At 35.2% G+C, this 23,065-nt stretch overlaps 5 protein-coding genes and 2 long non-coding RNA genes across 17 annotated transcripts; 3 read left to right on the top strand and 4 right to left on the bottom strand.

Annotated features, from left to right (window-relative positions):
- Positions 1-6,421: 6,421 nt before the first annotated feature.
- On the top strand, positions 6,422-6,949 carry LOC135169284 (uncharacterized). The gene is made up of 3 exons (XR_010300188.1): positions 6,422-6,545; positions 6,631-6,740; positions 6,833-6,949. It is a non-coding gene; the product is annotated as an uncharacterized LOC135169284 (long non-coding RNA).
- A 379-nt stretch (positions 6,950-7,328) lies between these two features.
- On the top strand, positions 7,329-9,262 carry LOC135169283 (chymotrypsin inhibitor-like). Its single transcript, XM_064134143.1, has 3 exons — positions 7,329-7,663; positions 8,129-8,238; positions 8,479-9,262. The coding sequence occupies exons 1-3, from the start codon at positions 7,588-7,590 to the stop codon at positions 8,584-8,586; spliced, it is 294 nt and encodes a 97-aa protein (XP_063990213.1). The 5' UTR covers positions 7,329-7,587; the 3' UTR covers positions 8,587-9,262.
- Positions 8,595-9,989, bottom strand: LOC135169282 (gem-associated protein 8-like). The gene is made up of 2 exons (XM_064134142.1): positions 9,663-9,989; positions 8,595-9,218 (listed from the first exon to the last, which is right to left on the bottom strand). The coding sequence occupies exons 1-2, from the start codon at positions 9,860-9,862 to the stop codon at positions 8,753-8,755; spliced, it is 666 nt and encodes a 221-aa protein (XP_063990212.1). The 5' UTR covers positions 9,863-9,989; the 3' UTR covers positions 8,595-8,752.
- A 225-nt stretch (positions 9,990-10,214) lies between these two features.
- On the bottom strand, positions 10,215-14,057 carry LOC135169281 (myeloid leukemia factor). 7 transcript variants are annotated; one of them, XR_010300187.1, is made up of 7 exons: positions 13,822-14,055; positions 13,105-13,288; positions 12,388-12,676; positions 12,083-12,227; positions 11,493-11,576; positions 11,112-11,182; positions 10,215-10,784 (listed from the first exon to the last, which is right to left on the bottom strand). XR_010300187.1 is itself a non-coding variant. In XM_064134139.1 (7 exons), the coding sequence occupies exons 1-6, from the start codon at positions 13,872-13,874 to the stop codon at positions 11,164-11,166; spliced, it is 771 nt and encodes a 256-aa protein (XP_063990209.1). In that variant the 5' UTR covers positions 13,875-14,055; the 3' UTR covers positions 10,215-10,784; positions 11,116-11,163. The 7 variants fall into 7 exon arrangements, 6 of the variants coding, with proteins under 6 accessions (XP_063990209.1, XP_063990208.1, XP_063990205.1 ...); XM_064134139.1 differs by having other exon boundaries at positions 11,116-11,182; positions 11,493-11,573; XM_064134138.1 differs by having other exon boundaries at positions 11,116-11,182.
- LOC135169286 (uncharacterized) lies at positions 14,043-14,970 on the top strand. The gene is made up of 3 exons (XR_010300190.1): positions 14,043-14,148; positions 14,211-14,419; positions 14,500-14,970. It is a non-coding gene; the product is annotated as an uncharacterized LOC135169286 (long non-coding RNA).
- LOC135169277 (FAS-associated factor 2-B) lies at positions 14,598-19,077 on the bottom strand. 5 transcript variants are annotated; one of them, XM_064134124.1, is made up of 10 exons: positions 18,921-19,075; positions 18,746-18,846; positions 18,460-18,526; positions 18,276-18,356; positions 17,498-17,723; positions 17,221-17,407; positions 16,970-17,002; positions 16,702-16,875; positions 16,523-16,618; positions 14,598-16,350 (listed from the first exon to the last, which is right to left on the bottom strand). In XM_064134124.1, exons 3-10 carry the CDS (start codon positions 18,520-18,522, stop codon positions 15,873-15,875), a joined length of 1,338 nt encoding a protein of 445 aa, XP_063990194.1. In that variant the 5' UTR covers positions 18,523-18,526; positions 18,746-18,846; positions 18,921-19,075; the 3' UTR covers positions 14,598-15,872. The 5 variants fall into 5 exon arrangements, with proteins under 5 accessions (XP_063990194.1, XP_063990195.1, XP_063990193.1 ...); XM_064134125.1 differs by lacking the exon at positions 18,746-18,846 and having other exon boundaries at positions 18,921-19,077; XM_064134123.1 differs by having other exon boundaries at positions 18,746-19,062.
- Positions 19,078-19,159: 82 nt separating this feature from the next.
- Positions 19,160-22,636, bottom strand: LOC135169272 (telomere length regulation protein TEL2 homolog). Its single transcript, XM_064134113.1, has 2 exons — positions 22,396-22,636; positions 19,160-22,004 (listed from the first exon to the last, which is right to left on the bottom strand). The coding sequence occupies exon 2, from the start codon at positions 21,971-21,973 to the stop codon at positions 19,196-19,198; it is 2,778 nt and encodes a 925-aa protein (XP_063990183.1). The 5' UTR covers positions 21,974-22,004; positions 22,396-22,636; the 3' UTR covers positions 19,160-19,195.
- Positions 22,637-23,065: the final 429 nt, after the last annotated feature.

Here is a 23,065-nt window from a genome sequence, read left to right on the forward strand (position 1 = left end):
TTTCGAATTTTCCATAAATAAAAATAATAACTTTATTTCGTTGCTTAAAAGTTGCTTAAAAGTTGTTAGGACATCCAGTCGTGATCATTGTTAATTTGTAAATAAATGAGGGAGTCTAACAAATATTTCTAATTGATATAAAGGGATTATCAAACCCACTGGAATAGTTGGGGAGAGGAGGATTTAAAAAATCCAGTATAATATCGTAGATTTGTGATAAGAAAAATGCAAATATGTGGAATTTTCCAATTGCAAAATTTGACTTTTTTTAGTTTAATTTTGAAGTGTTTTTTGCCCTACAATATTGTGAAAATACCTTTTTTTTAAGCACAATATTAAATTTGTTTTTATAGTTAATCAATCGCGTATGATTTTTTAAAACGAAAAAAGAAGTACCTCCAATCATCTCACTTAGGGGGGGGGGGGGGGGAGATTAGAAATTGGAATAATTTATTGTCCCTTTTTTCAACATTTATACAAGTTTACAGTCCTCGACCACAGAAACAATTTTTTTTTCATCACTTTCGTAGAATTATTTCTACTCCCAAATGACAGTGGGCCCTTTTCCATTCCCTTTAAATCAAAACTAATATTTCTAATGAAAATAAAATCATGAACATCTCAGGGTTCAGCGAGGAAGACCCTGAACTTAATCTGAAGTCATAAAAAATTGAAGAATCTCAACGTTCCCAAAAAAACTGCCACTTTTTTCAAAAACAAAAACCGACCAACTGGGCCCCCAGCACACGTCGACCACCAATCAATAAACCTCGATAATATATCTCTAATGATCTTAATTAATGAATTCCCACTTAATAAATTGAGTCATTGATCGAATTCCTTTATTAAATGACTAAAATCTATAAATTTTCACTCCAAAGTCCAATATAAAGTCCGTACCCCCTTGATTCACAGTTCCAGAGCCCTCTCAAACGTTCGCCCACCCCACTCACTAACCCCTACCCCCCAGTACTCGATATTGCCTTAGAAGTCAGCAAAATCAGTGACTAAAATCTTGTTACGTGGTTGGTCGTCAAGAAGGCGCGTGCAGTAGCAGAATAATTAAATCAGTGAGTCTGTTCAGAATTTACACCGATAAAATCAAGGCAGCAAGTTATCATCGGATGACGTAGATACTACCATCCTCTTTTACCACCCCCACCCCCACCCCCGTCTCACCGTTTATATGAAGCATCACTAGAACCGTTAATTCATGGTGAAACTGTAGCCCCGGGCTTCGTAACGATAGAGAACTTTTTTTCTGTTTCGTATATAAATCGTATACCTATTCAGAATCCTCACTCGTGCAAGTTTAAAAATAAATGAAAGAGATTATAAATCATATTTCTCTTCCTCAATATTTCACTTGGGATAAAGTAAAATTGTTCCCACATTTCGGAAAATCTACGGTCTTCAGAGAGATTTTATAACTTATTCACGATCCCAGGTCCTTAACTTCTAGTTACGAACGTCAGATTGACATAAAAAATTAATGAATTGAATAATCGATATTGTCTAAATGATATTTCGTGTCAAATGAACCAGTCATTGACCTTTTTTAATTTTTTTATTCCCCAAAATCGATTAAAACATGTGATATTTCGATTTTAAAACCAAAAAAAAATTCTTAAAATCACATCTCTGTACTGGATCATTTTAAAAATCTGAAAAAATTTAGGAAAAAGGTCCTCATGTACCTTTACCCCTCAAAAAATCGCCGTTGATTTTCGGTGATTTCCGGACCCGCCCCTGGCGGATTTACCATCAAATACCTCGTACATAGTTATCTCAAATCTCAATACAGCAATTCTGGAAAAAAAAACGTCAAAAATCGAATTGACATATTAAAAAAAAAATTCTGAAGGATGTGAGAGGATAAAGTAAAGTGAAACAGCGAAAAATGAGTAATCCTCACTCACTCACTTAATTACCAAAATAAACCCTTCGCAAATCCCTCAGTTTCTCACAGTTTTACTGCAATATCCTGGTGAATAGCCCTCGTATATTATTACTTTCTTTGAATTTCAATTTTCAACGGTTGCAGACATTATCAGAACTATAGTCCGTGGGACGCAAACTCCTGAAAACTCCTAATTACCTCGCCCAGGGGCAATCACGCAGGATTGGCAGTGCAACTGGCAAATATTTGCCACAGTGGCCAACTGAAGAGAGAGGGAGGGAGAGGGAGGGGAGAGGGTGAGGATGAGGGTGAGTGAGTATACGAACCGGCTTCTGGTTCATTGTTCACTGGGCGATATTCCCACCGCCGTAGTTTACTGAAAGCCGCCTAGGTATGGCTATTAATGCACCTTTTCCACTTCATCAAGTCTACATTCGCCTGATGTCAGTGGAAAATCCCCCCAATACACAGACACGCCATAAAGCTATTCGGCACCAGCACTCTCATATTTATTCAGCAATGGACAATGCATTTATGCATATGGAGCCCTTTAAAAACAATTCTCGCGAATTAATTTTCTTCGCCAAAAGTTTAAAAAATAAGGCGTCTCCTGATGATTACTCTCCCCAGCAGTTTCGTTAATTGAATATATTTTTTTTTCACGTTTCTATATCAGTCGATTTTTTTTTTCCATAACGTAAAATCCAATTACCCAGAATTTGATAAATTGATATGCCACGAGTTAACATGTACTCCATCAAAATAGGTCACACACGATTTAATTGATCCAAACTTTCTAACGAGCTGTCATAAAGTATCTTCATGGTTATAGTGTAAACTGGTAAATGGGGGTTGAGTGCAGTTGAGCTTCACTGAAAGATGATCCAAGTTATATTTTAGTGGATTAATGAATGAGACACACGAAAGTGGATGAAAAATACTGACAACTGGGGCTTATCGCGTGGTGGAGAGTGAATCCGAGTAATTTTTTAGGGCAATTCACATTTAATTTTACTGATCCTGAATTTGTCATTTCAATTTTTAATTTCAGAGTTGAGTTTTGGAGTTTCAGATGATGAAAGTCTTCGAAAAATGTCAACATAACTATATTAATATTCATAGTATTACCAATAAAAATTAGTGTAATTATTGGATTATGGATAGGGATTGTCTTAATAATATAAAACGATTTAACTATCAACTTTAATTATTTATTATCACATGCAGAAGGTATGTCTTTCTGGTATGATGTCTCCAGACAGATCAACTGACCAAAGATTTCACACTCTAGACCCATTTGACAAAAGGCCCTTGTTCATTAATTCCTTTCTGTTTCTTCTCTCGTTCCATTTATTAAAATCATTCTAAACATTTCGGTACTATTTGGAGAAAAACTATAAAAACTATAACATACTGAGATGGACTTAAAACAGCTATAGACAGACCATTCAGTTGTCTCCACACACATCAAGCACTCTCAATAGTAATTAACTATAACTACCAACTACAGTTAATTGTATAATTAATTGTATAATTATTATTATGTTATAGTGATGATTACTTTGTGCTCAAGGACCTCTCGATAGCCCAGTGGTTGACGTTTTAGGGTTCATAGTAGTAAAATCCCTACATAGTAAAAATTCTCATAAAGGTCAAGCGGAAAATTCATTTACCATCTTCTTATGATAAAATATCCCATGTTATAGTAATCTCTACCATTCACTTTTCCCTCTGCACTTGGTCTCACCAGATGAATCCGAAGTTTTCATGCAGCGGGAATTCAGCTGAATCTCAAAGTACTTTGCACGGCAAAATCCATAAAATTTCGAATAATGCATGAGACAAAAATTCCCATTCAGAATTACGAGGTTCAAGAACTTGAGATTGCCACTCTCCCTCCAACAATTTATTTCACCGCTTTTCATTATTATGTTTGCTCCACCCTGACAATTTCACCAACCAGTTATTAATTCTCCCATTCTCACGCTCCAAACGGTGGAACAATACGGAAGAACATGACAAATTAAAAAAGAAATTCGAAATTACGTTCAATTTTATATCCGAGACATTGAAAAAGGGGAGAAGATCGAGCGAGAAAGATGAAAAATGTGTCATGGGTGCCGAGTCAAGTGATGATAGAAGGAAAATGAGAGGAGAACTTGTATTCTCCGAGTAAAAAAAAAGGAAGGTCTTCTCAAGATTTTTTGCTACGTGACAAAGTAATAACCAAGACTAAAAACATGAAAAAAAAAATCGCGCTTTTAATCATTTTTTCAACCTCATTCATTGTTGCAAATGAAGCATTGCCAAATGGACGTCAACAGCAATGTTATAGGACTATTTGAAAATATTTTTTAGAATTATTTACAGGAAGAATATAATAATTGTTATATAAACGAATCGACATAGACGACTCCAGAATGTTTCCACTCAATTTACATAAATATAAACAATGGCTCAATAGGGAGGAAGAACAAAGTCTCTTTAAGGGGATGAATATCCTTTTGGCTTTTTTTTTTTACAGAAATCGGTGGAGCAGAAGTTTCTTCCTCATGCCAATTATTGATAAAATATAAATAAAAAAATTATAATAGTAAATAGAAATAAAAAAATTATAATAGTAACTAAAAATTTAAAAAGTTATAATAATAAATCCTGTTGGAAATATTTTTAACACCAACTCGAACAATCGATCCGTTGTAAACCTCTCGGGGAATAACGGAAAGGACTCGGATTGTTTATGACCTAAACATCCCACGTGGACAACCTCGTAGACAAAAAGGCCTTGTCTTTGGGGGAGACATCTCACCCTTACGAACCAAGGGGAAGGGACATTCTCGAACGGTCCCTGGAGCAAACCACATCGCATTATCAAACTAACTAGAATTATATGGAGTCCTTGACTAAAAAGTAAATGTTATAAACTGAGTAAAGATTTAGACGTGAAATTCAATTGAATGAGATAATTATTTACAACAATCGACTGCTGTTCATATTCGATTAAACCCCATGTCCAATAAATATCCCTTGTTCCATGAACAGATGAGAAAAAATTGTTAGACAACAATGGTCTTAATTAGAAAACTTTGCTGATTGAATGGGCCACTCTCTCCCTCTGAATGTTGAAAAGAAAATTAAAAGTAAATAGATTACGGTAGTTCGGGGCCAGAGCATGGCACTGATGGGCCTTAGCTGAACTTCCAGCCCAACATAAGGCCCCGATGACTATTTATAATGACTATTTTCTTTTTTTTGCTCTTTGGAACAAAAATATTGTATATCCAACAATTAGATGTACAGTATTTTAATGAAAATAAATGAACATTCCATAAAAAGATGTTATAAAACCTCCAGGATGAGTCGGCTGAGCTATGGGAATCTGAGCAGCTGAGTCTGGTCACTAGACGAATGGCTGAAAAATTAAAATTTTTCAAATAAAAAAAACGTGCAACAAAAAACTGCACCTTGAAAGCTCGAAGATTATGACCAAAAAGGAAGTGGACATCCGTAGAAACTGAAAGGTTTTTCCTGCAATGAAACAAAAAAAAGTTAACAAAAGTTACTCTATAAACAATAGAATTAGTCGGCAATGAAAAAAATTGGAAAGAGAGCTTTTGCACTTTGAATGACAATGTGAAGTGGATACCAAAGTTGGGGAAAAAAAAAGGGGGCAACACAACGGGGTTGAGACGAACACTTGAGTTTTTTGGCTGACTCGACTTTACGTGCCAGTATAATGGCCCTTGTCTTACCACCGTTTTATAGTCTATTCATGCCCGAGGCAAACCACATACACATCTCACCCTTGTCCCAACTCCCTCCCCCTCCCTGTGTTTGAAAAATTGTTTCGTTGTAACCTTCAGCCCCTTCCTTCCGCCAAAGGTTTCCCTCTGACGTCTTGTTCAAAACAAATCGCGCAGGGTGCCGTCCTTTTTGTTCCATTTCCTTTTATTTTTTCACGATTCTCCAACGTCTTTTACCAACACCCCATCTTGTTTCCATCTGAATGCCTCATGCTGCAGCATTTGTCGTCACTTTTTCTATTTCTTTTTCTTTCGGGGGTAACTTCTTATTTTGCGAATACCTTTCAATTTTCCTCAAGCGACCGACTTTCGAGGCTCGAGCCCAGACGTGTACATCATCTTTAAGATTAAACCAATAGGCCCGAACAATTCGATGAGGTATTCAGTGTTAAATCGACATCATCCTCAAGAAAAATAGATCGTCATCATTAAAACATAATTGAGTTCCTCAGGGAATGACTCACTTCGACAAATATACTTTAGCAACAATAAATACTCCTCTCAAGTAAATAAATATTCATCAAAAGCAATTTTTCCTCACTTCTGTCATTACAAGAAAATTAATATGAATTATCATGAAACATTTCAACCCAGCGGTTGTTATTTCAAATGTAAATGCAAAATAATTGATTTATTTATCATAAAATGAGTCATTTCCTCATTCATTTTTTTGCGGTATAATGAATACTGAAATAAAATTGAGATAACACGAACCAAGGTTGAATTCCCAGCGCTACATATATGCGATGGTGTTCTTGGACATCATCAATTGCACATGCAATTGCTTGCAGGCATGACGGGTTTCTACATTATGTGTTTAGCTATTGGCTTATTCAATACCGGTGCTCACTCTTTCCACATTGAAAATCCAATTTACCTCATAGCTGAATAAAATTTGTGTATATTAATTGGATCTTTATTTCGCAGTCCATGGAGCGAACGATTGCGAACTCAACGCCAAACTGGAGCCATGTGGAAGTATCTGTGAAGCTAAATGCAGTAATCCTAATATTCGTTTGTGCAAAATAAATCCAGAGGTAGAATATTAAATTTTATTTTACTTTGTACGAATGCTCATCGTTAACGTATTTTATCAAATTGTTTATCACTTCAGAAATATATTTTTCAGGGGTGTAAACTGGAATGTCGATGTCAGCGACCGTTTTTGAGAAATGAAAATACAGGAACTTGTGTTGAACCGAAAGAATGTCCGAAATAAATAAATATTATGGAGATTTTTTAAATAGTAATGTGTCAATCTACGATGGATTATTTACAATCACCTGATGAGATATCACATATCAATTAACTCTCAGCTAATTATTTACGAAGTCCAGGAATGAAGTGGTAAACGGAGATAAATATTTTTAGACTATCGACCACTTTTTAATGAATATCTTTGAATCTAAGGAAGATAACAGCATTTTTGTAATTACCTTTTTTGTGGAGAAAATCGAGTACTACAATAAATGTAATAACGAAAATTGCGCTATCTCTCTTAGATTTCGCGATATTGGTCAAAATTCGACTTAAATCGGTCAACTTGTCTCTTTCATCACGTCACGACTGAATTAACACTTATTGTTCGTGTCGTTAATATGATGGGCGGTGCTTTTGTTAGATAACATTGATGCAACAAACGAGGAAAATAATTCTCTCTTCGCTGCTGCATAAATTACACCGTCGATCGTCCTGAGGGTATTCATCGCGCATTTTATCTGCGAATTTTATTCTATTTTACGACGACGAAACAGTAATAAGTGCAAAAAATGTCATTGATAATTTTTTCTACATAAATAACCATAAACGTGTGCGGGGGACTCTCAACAACAGATATAACTGCAGCAATTGTTCCGTTTGCGATAATTTTCTTGTGCGCGTACAATGGAGAAGGTCCGTACAATTATATTTCTCCTGGAGGTATTACTGATTGGCGGCATTGCCTTGGTGACTGCAGCAGGTAGTAGCAGTAAAGAGAAACTGAGAAACTCATTAGCCGTCGACAAACAAATTTCACGCGCAGGCTAATTAATTCCGAGTATTGCTAACGCCATTGCTATGCATATATTTGATCTTTCAGTCATTCGAAATCATTCATTATGAAAATTACAAAAATACATGAACTATTGCTTTTCAAGGTGATTTTTATTTTAGACTGAGGAACTACGAAGTTGATCGATTCCTTACAATATTCTCCCCAATGAGAAAAAAAATATTTCAGTTAAGATTTTCGGCAACAGATAATAGTCATCCTCAAGAGCAATATGATTCTGATCATTAAAACCTAATTAAGCTCCTCTGGGACTGACTTAATCCAAGAAATAGAATTTTGAAAAAAAAAATACTTCATTCGGTGAAATCCCGGTGATTCGATCATCGAAGAAATTTTTGAGAAAATATAACCGATGACACATTTTCCTGGTAGATGCAGAGGCTAACGTATGCGGGGAGAATGAAGGATCTCATCCCTGTGGAAGGATGTGCGAGCCGACGTGTGACAATCCTCAACCGAATCCAGAATTCTGTCCGAGAATCGTAAGATCAATCATTCCATATTGTTTAGTCCAATGAGCCTGATATTTTCCTGATTATATCGACGTTTATCTGTCGATGAGATTCCTTTCCCATTTCTTTCAATATCCCTTCATACTTGACCTTCACCTCTTTCAATTTGAGACACGTTATTTCCTTCTCATCACTTCACTAGCAATTATTCCCCAGATTTTTTTAAATACTAATCCAACAGAAATTGAATCAAAAAATATTTTCCAACAGCAATGCACCAAGCTCACGGAGTCTTGTCGTTGCCACAAAGGATATCTGAGAGAGTTCTCGAGTAATTGTGTCGCACCAGAGAGCTGCCACAAGGATCGTCAAGAATAAAACTGATCTGTTATTCGATAATATTTATCTTACACGTATGCGTATAAAAATTATCTGTACACCTTCTGTTCCGTCATAAAGGGATCTCCAACCTCAGAGTACAACAAAAAGTCTTTAATGTCAAAATGAAATATATAAACGTGGAAATATTAGTCTACGTATTCACTCAAGGGTTCAATGGGATATTCGGCCAGTAGTGAGGCTTTGCTTGATCCTTGTGCCTGTCAACCATCACCTGAAGAGCTGTCTCCATACCAATTATCCTGGTGGCAGCAGATCCATACAGTTCCTGAGCATTCTCCATCTTCTCGTGATCCTGAATCTCACGAATAACAGGAGGACAATCGCCCTCGTTATTCAGTCTAGAATCCGCTGTTTCAGATTCACGACTCTTCTTCAACTCCATTTTATGACGAATACTCTGCTCCAGGAAATTGAGCATATCCTCATCAACATGGAACTCCAAGTTTCCCTCGTCTGATGAATTATTCAGGGAATTGTAATGAGAATTTGAAGGTGTCGATGGCTCATTGTAATTGGAGTGTTGAGTCAGCTCTCGTACTTTGCTCCTCAGGATTCTATTCTCGTGCTCCAGGGCAATGCAACGTGACCTCCACCAAGCAACATTGTGTCTGAAATGTTGAAAAATAATAAATAAATATGTGATGATGATTAATGAGGTGTGTACTCCTTCCAAATCGTTCAAACTATTTAATTGTTTTTTAGAGAAACTTCGATTGCTTCAAGAAAATACTACGAGGACAATTATTGGAGGCCTTCATAACTATTGAGTGATAGTTGTACGGAATCTCAACAAATGTCTGTGCACTATTATATTTTTTAGAATTTCGAGCATTAGATTAGCATATATTGAGGTTAGAAATCTTATGATCACAACCTTCCAGTAACTAATGGGTTAATTAATAGAATAAAACTAATACTCTAATGAATAATTGTTTGATGGAACCATTGACTAGATACTCGAAGAATTATAACTGTTATTAGCTGAAAAAGTTGGAGTTTATTGACGGATGACAAGTGTAAAAGTTTAATTATTTTGGTTTGGGTTTATTTACTTTTGCTGCCAATCCTGTGCCACTTTATAGTTTTCCCAGAAAGTATCAGCAGTCATAGAAAAATCCATTTCTTCATGTCCAGAAGCGATCTTCCTACGATTGGCAGATCTAACCTCAATTTTTCTCTTATTTCGACGTCGGTTCTTGGCTAACCTCTTTCGTTTGCATATCCTCGCACGTTTTTGTGGAGACACTTCCATAGTAATATTCACACCGATTTATGTGGATTCATTATCTCAATTGTTATTGATGTACTCAGTATAAAAGCCTGAAGGTCATCATAGACAAACCTTTTGTTGTTATTCGGAGAGTGCGAAGTTCACCGAAAGGTGTCGACTTCACATCAAATATTCATTTACTTGAAGCATTTTATGTTTTAATGATGATTTTATTGCTCTTGGGGATGACTATGTTGCTCATAACCTTGAAAGACCTTCACTAATCGGTCGATTAGGCTTTAAATGCATAAACAAGAAAAAAATAAAACGTCTCGGAAGTTCCCTAGAAGACAGAAAGGAAGATGAAGGGGAATATGGACAAAGTCATCACAAATTACTTGTCATGAATTATATTTTCTTAAAAAATGAGCATCGAATGTTTACAAGTGGGAGGAAAGTAAATTCCTATACTTAATTTCCATTTTCAAGTCTTCAATCAAAGATTAATTTATCTAATAATTCAGCCTCATCCAGATATAACGGAGCCTCGGTCAAAAATATACACTAACTTACGAGTTTTCTATTTTATGTTATTTTTCAAATATTCATTAATAATCCACAGAAACATAATTGATCTGTTATCTCCCTAAAAGCATCGACAGATACTGAAGACGCCAATGGACTATGTTCATCGACAATAACTACATTTGATATTCATGGAAATACTTGTACTGGAGAATATAAATAACGCCAAGTGGCGATTGTAATATTGTAAAGCTTTCACATTTATTTTAGTTCGAGCCATTGAATTTATTATCGAGACTCCATTAACGTCAGCTGATGTTACTAATCATGACTATTAGACATGTGGCGTTTATGAGTTGTCTCAGTCTCAACATCGTGCTCGCGTTTACGACTGCTCGATGCCTCCGGTGTTTTTGGTCTTGTTTCTCCATCTGCATTACTAAAAAAAATCAATCATCAATAAAAATAAAAATGAAAATTCTCATTCAACATCATGTTAAATGAATCGCATTATTCTAAATGACGATGGCTGGCTCAAAAGTACATAAAACATTGGCATAACATAATCCTTAATGATGAGATGTTAATGACTGAGTAAATGAAGACACGATAAAAAAAATAAATATAATGAATGGATAATTTGATGAGGAAAACACATGCCGTCCCCCTCCATCAGAATTTTTCCAGTCTTTGTTAAAAAATCACCCCAAAAATTATTATCGTATTTTAAAAAAAAAATAAATAAACAAAAAATCTCACAACGTACTTACGTTGCTCGCAAACGTCACCACTTTCTTCATAAAATTCATTTTTTCTAATTAATACTTTGGGGAGTACCTGCAACGAATAAAACAACAATATTCCATACCAATATTTTTATGTACTTTGTAATTATATTTTTAGTGGAGTAAATTGAAATAAAATTTCTCCTTGACAATTGTCCAGTTTTTAAAATCATCAATTGAGGGAAAAATTCATGCATAACACGACTGTATGACATTTGCATGCGAAAATTTCACTCGTTTCAAGCAGATACGTCAACGTGGAAACGTTATTGAGGAGAGAACGACAGCAGGGCATCTCCACACATGATGATGATGGTGATTCTGTTGAAATTATCAAAAAAAAAACTATAAATAAAACTCACCTGGAGGAGCTACCAATATTGCTACTAGGTCTTATGCTTCGCCTCGTAGATGGGGCCCACCTTGAACGACTACTTTGACGACTACTAAAAGCATTTCCCAATTAACCACCCAAACATTACGAATAAGTACAAAAAAATCCTCATGAACCAGTGACGAAACAATTATAACAATATGTCCGTTAATAAAATTACAGATTTTCCAAGGTCATGCTACGTTTATTGAAGAAATTAATAATAAAATTGAAGGAACAATTGCAGAAATAAAGCAGATATGGCATTCGATTCTTCAAAGCTTCCTTCCTTTCCGCATCTCCTGTTCTTCAATTCTTTAATTATGAATTCTTGATCTGTTCGGCTTACGTCTGTTCACATATTCCAATTAATCGAGCCAATTAATTAATGCTTTAATTATCTAGACATTCGTGCAGACAGTTAAAAGAACACTAGACGTTACGAATTCTAAATAAAAGAAAATTTTGGATTTTATTCGAGTATTTAAAAAATCATAGGGTGCAATGAAATGAATCGGTGTCTTCTACTTTAAATGTCAGATCTGATTGAAGTTTATTTATTGATTTTTTTTAACAAACCTTGAAGTACCGTCTGTCAGGGCCAGACGCCTTGGCTCAGAGCGTTTTCTGTGTTGTGAGCCATGCTCGAGGGCACGGTCGCTACGATTTCCACGCCCACCTCTGGTACGTTGCTCCCATTCCTGGTTGAATGAGCCAGCTTCCTCTGTAAATTTGTTATAAAACTATTTTCTAAAAAACTGGAGGATTGCAAATTGACGGGATATCTTCTGCGAGTAAAGGACGTAATCATCTCATTTATCGTCTTGTAATTTTCAATTTATGAGGCTGGACTTAAGCAGTCGGTAATAAGTGAAAATACGAACCCTCATCGAGATTAATGAACTCATGATGCTCTTCTTCATCTCCATTATTCAGATTCTTTTGTTTCTCGATGACGTGTGCCCTGTCTCCGATGTGATGTCCGATGGCCATTTTCTTGGTACCAGAACGAGAGTCGTAAACAGTCTCTTGAGTCTCTTGAATTCCTCCTGGAGCAGCTCGAGTTGATCTGGAGGCCTGATACACCTGTGGACGACCATCTGGGCCACTGGTGTATGTCATGATAGAAGTGGAGGACATTCCGTGAGAGCTTGGAACCTGAGCCATATTATCCTGAAATTTACAAATTAATTTCTAAATGCTAAAGTGACAAACAAAATTATTTTTGCTAAATATTCAGTTACTCCAGAGAATTATTTATTTTTCCAATATTTTATTCCTGCAGAGAAGTAATTACTAGGCAATCATCGATAGGTTATAATTATGTTAATTACATTGCTCTAGAACTCGTTAAAAATTCATCAAAATTAGTCGCTCTAGAGAATTAAAAAAACAGGAAAATTAAAAATCATTAACAGAGTTCGTTCGAGGTTATGTGCAACATCTTCAGCCTCAAGAGCAATAAAATCGTCATCATTAAAGCCTAATTAAGCTCTTCCGAAAATGACACAATACCGGAAATATAATTTTGGAAAAATAATAGTCCCATGACATTTAAACATTAAACATTTTCAATCGTATACTTAGCGTCATCCACTTACAAACTGCGAAAACATATTATTCATGTTGAATCCTGGCATTCCAAATCCAAAGGGCATCATCTGGTTGTGACGAGAACCTCCACGAGGCTCAGGCCCCATCAGAGCTGGTCCCGTCATCCCAAAAGGGCTGCTAAACAGTGAGTTCATCATGCTGTTCATGTGTTGCATGGATTGCATGTACGACCTGGTGATGATTTATTGATGATCAGAAACCAAAGCCCCAACAAAAAAATAACACGAAAAAATGAAACTACAATTGGAATCTGGACCTATTAAATTTAAGTAAACGTTCGAAATAATAGAGACTGTCAATTAATTCACTTCTAATTTTCGCTTGTGCTGAAATTCTGACTTTCAAGAAATTACAAAAATGAAACGATTCGATCAAAGATGTCAGACTCCATGATGGAAAAATCCAAACTTATGAAATTATGTATCTCTCCTAGAAACGATATAAATCAATAAATAAATGAATAATGACAATTGACAGTTGACATTTGAGTGTGAAGGGTGAACTTCACCACCGATGCATCCGCAAAATAAAAATAAAATGACATTATTATTAAGCTGATTTATAATTAAATCACGACCGTGATACAACCCGAGGCTTTTGTAATCGAAGTAATTGCATTGCACGATTGCATCTCCACGAAAGATTATGCAGAAAAAGTGAATTAACGTCGGCAGCATATATTGAACATAAATGACGTTACTCACCCAAAAATAGGGTCATCTTCAAGATCTCCCAGCATTCCACCAAAGAGAGACATTTTTCAGATGTTGAAGGGACAATAAAATGTCAAAATAATCTGTCAAGTGTATCGACGTGTCACAATAAACGAATACGACGATTATAACGATATTCGAGGAGTTCTAGATTTTTCCAGAATCGTTCTGGGAATGGATGAGCAACAACACTAGTTCGTCAAATAAGAAAATCACTATTTGTGTTCCACAGATGGTGCACAACTATTCTCATAAACTCGATTCTTCCTTCACTCCGTATGTGGACATCTGACTGCTAACTATTTTTGGCAAAATGAAGTAATTCTAACGTTTGTACTAAGTTTGGAGCCGTTTGTACTTATCTGAAAATATTTTGTTAGTTTCTCATTTATTTTTAAATAAATGATTAAAAGCCCAACATAAGGAGCCCCCCCCCCACAGGCTGGAATTGACTGTGGCGCCCCTCACCATGGTTGTCATTACTACAATTCACTGGAAGTGTGACGTCTGTGTGCCCCATTTTCCATGATCTTTAGACAACTATCTAAGTACCTGAAATAAATTTTGTAATGTTTTCCTCAAAATAAAGGTAAAAAATCATCACATTCTGAACTTTCCACTCATCTTATTTTTAAAAAATTGGGTTTATTCCATTTCTTTTGACTTCAGTCTTGTGATGTACATATGAATGAACACAAAGAAGGTTCCTTACGTTTAGGAAGAATGGAAATTTCTTTTCCAGGATTAATTAAATAATTTTCCGCCAGTTTTGTTCTGCAATGGATTGTTTATTGCAATTTTGCTCATTTATGTAAGTTTTATTTCTATTCCACCGAAAATTGAAATAGAAATCCTCATCTTTGACATGTTCTTCGAGAATTGAATGACAAAAGAAATTATTCACTCGTGTATTGACAAGTGAAATTGATTTATAAAATTATGGTAGATTTATTTTTCATTATTACTTTATTCTTAATATTGTAATAGAAACGTTGACTAATTTCATTCAATATTCATTTTGTCTCTCTTACGGTTTCATCACTTCGTCTCACTCAGCACAATCATATCTCTCTGTGCTTATTACAAAGTTATTATAAAATCTTATTGTATTTGAAAAAAAAACGCAAAAATTCAAATTTTTATACAATAATTTGAAGGTCAATTTCATGATGTATCTCATATGATTCCACAGGTATACAACAATGCCTAGTTGATGGCGATACTAATAAATATGAAGAGAACAAATAAAAATCCAAATGTATTCCATTAGAAGATCGGAAAATTGATAAATGCCTTTCGATATTACACATGAATAATCGTTGGAAAACAAAAAAAAAATGCGTGCTGCCATTCATTTTCTAATAATATTGCGGGAAATTGTGATGCACTGAGTAAAAAGAATGATTTCTGCCAAATATTCATTGACATGTGAGAAATATGTTTTTCCAAAATTATATTGTTGCTCTTGAGAATGTCTATGTTGCACAGAACCTTAAATAAAATCTCTTAATGATTTCTCATTTTTCTAAACTTCTGATTTTCGAGAGGAAAGAATTTCGATGAACTTTTCAATGTTTACAATTATTAAAGAAGTTATAGAATAATATAATTAACATAATTAAAACCTAATCAGGAAACACAATATTGATAAAATTAATACTTCGCTGAAGTCCATAAATATTAAGCAAAAATAATTATTTTTCTCAGTGTAAGCTCCATAAAATGATTCATCGCATTGATATCATTGTATTAAATTGATTCACGTTATTGTTGAATGAATTATATTTAATTTTGTCTTTATCGCCCGCAATGAGTAAACAAGAAAGAAGAAAAAATCGCTTGTCAAATTTTTATGTCAGACATTGGAGAAAAGAGCAATTTTTACTTTGGCAAATGAAAACTAGTGCACAACCAAATGAACTCGAAGCATAAAATATTTTGAGATAAAGTATGTATAGTCGGTCTGAGTCTCTCTATATGCCATACAGCATTAAAAATTTTCCAAAAGAAAAACAATTAATTTTGTTTTTCCTAAATCTTTGTTAATCATCTAAATCATTAACGTGTAGGACCTCTCTATGCGTGAGACCAGCTTTGAAGAGGCTTAAAATTTCCACTGTTGGGTAGAGAATTCTCTTTGGATAACTCGTAGTTATTTCGAAGTTGACTGGCGAATCTGGTTGACTGAATATCCAGTAGTAAACATCCTCAACCGTATTTGACATGAGAAACCTTCGAATAATTGTTCTTTCACCCAGTTTAATCTGAAGATGACAAGAATTTGGATGGCCCTGTTCAGGCTCAACAGGTACTTTTGGAACAGCTAATTCCTTCTCACGTTGAATACGTTGAATTTCCATCTCCTGAGCATCTATTTCAGCTCTTTGCTGTGCTTCTCGTTCCTCTTTCGCTCTCTTCTCCTCCTCTCTTCGACGATCTTTTTCTTGATCTGCCCGAAGAGACTCTTCATAGGCTTGGTCTTGTTGAAGTCTCAACGACTGATTTGCACTGCGTTCAGCTCTAAATATTTCAACCATTTTTATCCTTCATGTTCGAAAAAATTTGGTTCGCAATATGGGCAGTGAAGTGGTAAAACGAGATACGTTGACTAATCGCTGAGTCAATAAACATGTCAATTTAATAGCTCATCTCCTTTTACCACTTCGCATACTGATATAGTTGGTTATCTTACCTTTCATGACGTGCTTGAATTAAATTGATTTCATTATTATCAATTATAGTTTTGAGGCGAACCATCAGTTCAGATACTGAGGGGGTCCCTTCCAGCCTTGAATCACAACAATTTTAAGTTAAAACATACTGCACAGATATTATCTCGTGAAATGAATGAAAATATGGTGGACGTTTTACCTTCCCACGATAGTCATCCTGTTCTCTTTCAAAACAATCAGAGCGAGGAATGGATAAGTACCAGCCTTCAGTGCTTCAGCTACTTTGTAACCCTCTCCAGATTTTATATTACAAGCCCAGAATAGTGTGTGAGTGTTGATGAAACGAATCAACTCTGCATTAGTCAAAGAAATCCTGTGGAAATGGAATTAGAGAAAGTGTAAATCACAAAGTGTAGATCGTTAAAAAAGTATTTTGAGTCTTGTTTTAGTGAAAATTTGCCAAATACTTTAGTAGAGAGGCCTTCCAATAGAGAATCCTTCTTTAATATAGGGAAAAACGAATGTCTTTGTATAAATTAGAATTGAATTCCCATAAGTAATTGAATGATTTTTCTAAGTTAATGGAAACCATCATAAAAACATCATCTCTAACTGCGAAAAGAGGAGTACACTAGCCATCATTGTGTTATAATCATGTGATCATCTTGAATGAATGAAAATTTATTATCCACTAAATGAAAATATAACAATATCATACCTGCACCATTGCTCGACAGTCTGTGCATCATCTTTATGAAGATAAACGAGTAAAAATCTCAACTCTTGTTTAGCATCAGAAAGGGCTTGACTGTACGATCCTTGATAGAATACTGGATGATTCACACCGTACTTCTCCTCAAATAAATTTATGAATCTGACGACATCTTGGACAGGATCGGCCGATACTATTACCAGGAAATCAATTTATATGATCATCCGTACGAAGGAAAGAACGTATTTAACAGAATCACGAAATGAATCAAATATTCACTCACCCGGTCTCACATTCGTCCTGAATATAGCAAATAGAATGTGCAGAATACTTGTAACTAAATTATAACACATGGAAAATATAAACGATAAAAAACCACCACTACTTCCAGAACTTCCGGATGGGCTGAAATAAATTCTCGAATTGGTATCGTCGACAACAGCTGGTGGTCTTGCTCTTGAGTCTTGTGCATACATGGATGGTCTGCCTTCGTACAAATTGAGTTGCTCCTACGTTGGGCACATAAACAATCACAGAAAATTGAAAATAAATTGATGATTAGAGAAACAAATTGAGGCAAATTTCAATCATTCCAGGTGAGGTTAATGCGACAGTTTCTGATCACGTGGTCGTCTTCGTCCCCATTTTATGAGTTTTGTGGAAATTATTTATAGTTTTGGACAGGAGGATGCTTCTGCTTTTGTTATCAGTAGAAATCATGTAATCAATATGCTCGAAAGACTGTCAGAATAAATAGTAAAATGTCATGAGTCTGATAAGCAGCCATTTTCAGTGCTTTTTTATGGAGTGAAGTAGCCGCGCAGATGGGTTTTCTGCTAGTGATATTTCAGTTTAACTCGACAAATTAATGGATAATTATTAATCCACATATTCACAGTTCGACTTGAGAGGACTTTAAGGGAATTTAGTTAACGTTTCTACGTTTTTTTGGCTTCCGTTCAGTCACTGGGCCTATCTGATCAGAAACTATCAATTATCCAGCACCCAATTAGAACAATTTCCAGTGAACAACATAAATAAAAAATCCACAAACATCATACCTGTACTGCAACCTCCAAGTTCCAATTGTGCCTTTGCAAAACATCCCGACAAATAGAGAGGTCTTCAATTCCCGTCAGATCCTTCACAAAAATTCACAAAATCCATCAATTGAACAATCCTCCCTAAACTAACGAGCATGCACTCTAATGACTGAAAAAATCATAAAACGATTTAATTGCCTACCTGGAATTGAAGAACCTTTTCCGTTTGATCACTGCTGAGTTCACCCAATGCATTATCAGCCATTTTACTGTTTTTTCAAGCGAATTATAATATTAATTCGACAAAAAAAAATGAAATTTGTACCCGACAAATCCTATATTGAAATATGTACTATATACATGTACATAAGTGTCGATCTCTCTCCCCCTCTCAATATACAGAAATGGACGTATATAAAGATCGTATAGATTTTGTAATGATGATACGTTACATTAATATATATTTTATCTCTCTCGTTATTTCTTACTTTTTCTGTCCTGCTTAATTAAAATTGAAGGAACGACTGCATCAGCTGATGACGCAGTTCAACTGTGAGGCTATTTTCATGTCAAAATTTTCTATAGGCGGCTAAAGGTTGAAAATGGTTGGAAAGATATTCGACGTTAGCTATAACCTCCGACAAACTTTTTCACTTTACTCACTTTTTTCCCCGAGTCACATCAATTATAATTTAATTACAATTTTCAATATTTGTAATCCATTCACAATAATTCATGTTCTTCGAATTTTTTTAATTCTTTTCCTCCATTTCCCCATATTATTTTTCATTTGATTATGGGATGAGAATAATAAAACAACAAAGTGCAACGAGACTGGCGATTTTCATGGAGCGACAGCGACAAAACGTGTGATAAAATGGGGGGAAATTTTGAAAATGAGATTTTTAAATTGTTCAACAAATTTATTAGTTTTTTTATTACATCCGGGGGAAGAGGGAGTCAATTAAATTGATAACATTGATTGCCATTGATCTACATTGGTCGGAAGATTCTCCTTTCGATGATTCATCGCATATATCTGTGAGCCATGTTCGAAGCTCTAGCAATAAATCGATAATTACGTCAGTAAAATTTGATTTTGATACAACAAACACAGCAGCGATACTCTCTATGATACAATATTTTACCATATCCTGTTCGTGGAATCGCATGGTCCAGGCAAATTCTAATAATTCCCGAGCCATTTTTGGAGCGACTGTGCAATTTTCGGCAGCCACCATAATTGTTGACAGTGTTTTTATAAAATTAATTAACAGGAGATTGCTGTGGTCCTCAAAATGTCTCGGAGTATTAAAAATATTTTGATTTCCTGCTGATAATCCATAGAAGAGAGGATAGAAAAAATACGATGCCACATCATTGAATTTATTTATTGTCGTCGGTGAACGCTTCGAGGGATGTGCAATTACTCTGCTCTTCGATCCAGTCCTTCGTGCAATAATCGATTGATTCTCTTTCATCTTCACGAAGTTTTCGGCATCAAAATTTTGACAGATTTGAAAGTCATCATCGTCGTACAAAGTTTCAATTTTTTTTCCAACTTCCGAATTGAGAAATAAAGAAATTGGTTTTGCTACCGATTTTATTTGATTTTTTCTTCCGACATTCGTCGAATTCATTTCCGTTCCAGATTCGGTTTCATTCACTTCAATTTTTGATAGTTGTCGAGCAGCTTCTTGCAGAACATTCAAAAAAAATAATCTATCGCTGACAGAGTTTCGTCCCAATGGTGCATGGAATTCTCGACATAAATATTCAGCTGATACTTTGGGGTGAATTTTAGTTATCGTCACACAGGCCCTGAATTTTAGAGCCTGGAAATTCTCTACGTGAGTGGTTTCTGTTAACTTGGAAAAGAGAGCAAGCAACTCAAGGCCCAATGATGAATCATCGTTTGGAAGTTGAGACTTCAGAAGTTTTTCAGAACATTCGAGAGTCTCCGCAAAAATCCTGCCATCAGTGGTATCAGTTCGATCGACAAGATTTTCTTTCAACTCCCGCAGGTACATGGGTCGATGATTTTCATGACTTTTTGTGTCGTTTGACATGTCGTAAGGGATTAAGTCGTCATCGCTATCTAAACTCTCCTCATTGGCATCATCACCTGAGCACAACTGACTATTCCCTTTTATTATTTCATCATCAGCCTTATCTTCCTGACTATTATCAGTTGTGTAATCACTAATTTCCGGGATTTCCTTGTTACTGACATTTATCGTCTCATTTTCCGATAAAATTGTTGATTTCACACCCAACTTTCTAATTAACACATCAGATGTTACGTTTTTATCCGATGAAAAATCATAACTTCTGTCGAATTCTTCGCTCCAAAATTTTTTCAATTTCGAAACGATGTTTACTCCTTCTTTTGGCATTGATTCATAGTCATATTTCAATGTTGGTCTATCCGGTGCATCAAAATAGTTAATAATTAATTCACCTGTTATCATACCAATCGCTCTAATTTCTAGATGCATACTTTCCAAATGAGCTGAAGTTCCAGCAATCAGTAACTCTCGAATTGAATCTTTATCTATTGATTTCAATCTTCCGTTTCCTTTTTTTATCAGTAACAGGATGATTTTTGTTATAAATTCTTGTTGTTCCTGAGATGTATGATTTAACGCACTCTTATCACCCCAAATATCCAACAGTTTAGTAATTAAATTAACAAAATTTCGCTCTGAATCCTCGCATAACAAACAATTAATCAAATTTATAACTATTTTGTTACTCTTAAAATACGAAAAAAACAAGAATTTCTTCGTGAGAACGAATTTCCAGTTTTCGTGTTTCATCAAGTTCCCAAAAATCGTTTGAATATGGTTTGGATCTTCAATATTTTCCAATAATAGCACTGCAACTGATGGAATACTCCCTCTCGAAATATTCATCAAAATATCTTCAATTAATTGTCTTAATGAGTTTTTATCTTCCAGTGACAGACGCACCATAATTTTGATCAATTCTCCAAAATTTTCAGATCCATAATTCGACAAGAGTTTGCTAATAAACAACGAAAGTGCTTTTACATCACAAACGGTGGTACGTTTATTGCGCTCTTCACTCAGCGATTTGATTGCACCAACAATTTGAAATGAAATAATTTTTGAGAAATTCCGGATGGAAAAAGTTTCAGGTACTCGACCTTTTGCTTTATTCGAAACTTTTACCGGTAATGAAATGACCAGTTGAATGCAATCTCTACGAGCTTCCTCACACTGGTCCCTTTCCAGATCGTTCACAGGTTGAACTTTGCAAATGGAAACTAGAGAAGATAATAAAGCGTCACTTTTCAGTATTTTCTCAAGCAGTAAAATCATGTACTGGACGGCGTCTTCTTGGGTCGATCCTTTAAGATATTCACTGATGGAAGTCAACAGTTCGTGGAGCATGAGAAAATTACAGCCCTTGATGATCATTAACTTTTGGATCGCGGTATTAAGTCGCTGTTTCAAAATACTAAAATTTTCGTCGAAAGTTGAGAGAAATGTCCGGAGGATTTTACCGTACTGTGACTCATCGATTGTACTTTCACATCCGGTGAATCTGCTGTCCGTTTGCTGGTTTACCGACTTTTCCAGAAACTTTGTATATTGACAAATAGCGTTTTCCAGGTGAGCTAGGGATTTTTCACTGCTGAAGGGATGTGAGCAGGTCAAGACATCCAGGAGTTGTTTACCGGTCGCCTCCATTTTATTTATAATGTTTCAACTCTTCTTATTACTGAAATAATAATATCAATAATTTTTTCTCTTAACAATGGATGTGTTGGAAGACAAGTTAGTTTTGTTTGAAGAACAAACATGAAGTAAATACGATAGTTGTTGATCAGAAACGGTTTCTAATGGCTTTTTGGTAATTTTTAATGTGAAATCGTCATATTTTTGTGATCAGAAACTGTCTCAAAGGCTGAACCCTTCAAAACTCTGTCTTCAATTAATTATTCAAAGGTCAACTCAAAGAATTCATTGATAATTATTACAAAATATCCCCAGTTCAACTTGAAAGAAATTTTCATTGAAGTTCATTGACCACTGGGATCAGCTCATCATAAACTGTCGTATTCACCTCAACTTTCTTCACTGGTGATAAAAATTACTGATTTCTAAACTACCTATCAATATTTATTCTGCTTTACAAAGGTTTGTATGACTTAAACATAACCTCCTATTTCCTCTCAATCCACTTATTAGTTCAATTGTATGTTCACATTCTGCTGGGAAATTTGTCATTCAACAATTTGTCTCGGCATTATTCAGATTCGTTGGTCAACAAAAATTCAGGGACCCTTATTTTTATTTGCACTTTAACAGACAAATAATTCATAAACAAAAAACAAGTTAAGTGGTCATGTGACTCGCTATCCATCAGAGGGCTCTACTGAACCTCAAGTACAGACTCACACGCATACACATGTTATACAAACAATTGTGCATTGGTTGTATATGTTATGCCAACAGGTGCTACGAAAAATACAGCTCCACACAATTTAATAAACAATGTCTGCAGACTCAGACGATATTAAAATCGAAATTCAAAAAACCCTGATAAATATCAATGATGTCACTGAAAAAATGTAAGTCCATTATTGTTAATTACTGTTCAATATAAATAACAAAGTGTACAGGTTCACATTTATTTATCATCATTCAGAAAACGAGAAATGGGACTGATAAATGAAATAGTGAAGGCTAAAGGGCACCTGGCCCTTGCAGTCGATGAAGCAAATGACACTCTGGCCAAAGTTGCTAAGCAAAAATCAATCAATGTCACTGGTGACCTTT

Source organism: Diachasmimorpha longicaudata, chromosome 14 (assembly GCF_034640455.1).
Source record: "Diachasmimorpha longicaudata isolate KC_UGA_2023 chromosome 14, iyDiaLong2, whole genome shotgun sequence".
Classification (NCBI taxonomy): Eukaryota; Metazoa; Arthropoda; class Insecta; order Hymenoptera; family Braconidae; genus Diachasmimorpha; species Diachasmimorpha longicaudata.

What these genes read in the sequence shown, in the direction of transcription:
- LOC135169283 (XM_064134143.1), top strand. Translation starts at nt 7,588, where the DNA reads ATGGAGAAGGTCCGTACAATTATATTTCTCCTGGAGGTATTACTGATT. An exon ending in TGCCTTGGTGACTGCAGCAG is followed by an intron (nt 7,664 to 8,128) that starts GTAGTAGCAGTA and finishes TTTTCCTGGTAG; the next exon opens with ATGCAGAGGCTAACGTATGC. An exon ending in CAGAATTCTGTCCGAGAATC is followed by an intron (nt 8,239 to 8,478) that starts GTAAGATCAATC and finishes ATTTTCCAACAG; the next exon opens with CAATGCACCAAGCTCACGGA.
- LOC135169277 (XM_064134125.1), bottom strand. Translation starts at nt 18,522, where the DNA reads ATGGCTGATAATGCATTGGGTGAACTCAGCAGTGATCAAACGGAAAAG. An exon ending in ACTTGGAGGTTGCAGTACAG is followed by an intron (nt 17,724 to 18,275) that starts GTATGATGTTTG and finishes TGCCCAACGTAG; the next exon opens with GAGCAACTCAATTTGTACGA. An exon ending in AGGATGACTATCGTGGGAAG is followed by an intron (nt 16,619 to 16,701) that starts GTAAAACGTCCA and finishes TTGTGATTCAAG; the next exon opens with GCTGGAAGGGACCCCCTCAG.
- LOC135169272 (XM_064134113.1), bottom strand. Translation starts at nt 21,973, where the DNA reads ATGGAGGCGACCGGTAAACAACTCCTGGATGTCTTGACCTGCTCACAT.
- LOC135169282 (XM_064134142.1), bottom strand. Translation starts at nt 9,862, where the DNA reads ATGGAAGTGTCTCCACAAAAACGTGCGAGGATATGCAAACGAAAGAGG. An exon ending in GCACAGGATTGGCAGCAAAA is followed by an intron (nt 9,219 to 9,662) that starts GTAAATAAACCC and finishes TCAACATTTCAG; the next exon opens with ACACAATGTTGCTTGGTGGA.
- LOC135169281 (XM_064134134.1), bottom strand. Translation starts at nt 13,874, where the DNA reads ATGTCTCTCTTTGGTGGAATGCTGGGAGATCTTGAAGATGACCCTATT. An exon ending in GAAGATGACCCTATTTTTGG is followed by an intron (nt 13,289 to 13,821) that starts GTGAGTAACGTC and finishes AATCATCACCAG; the next exon opens with GTCGTACATGCAATCCATGC. An exon ending in GTTCATTAATCTCGATGAGG is followed by an intron (nt 12,228 to 12,387) that starts GTTCGTATTTTC and finishes ACAAATTTACAG; the next exon opens with AGGAAGCTGGCTCATTCAAC.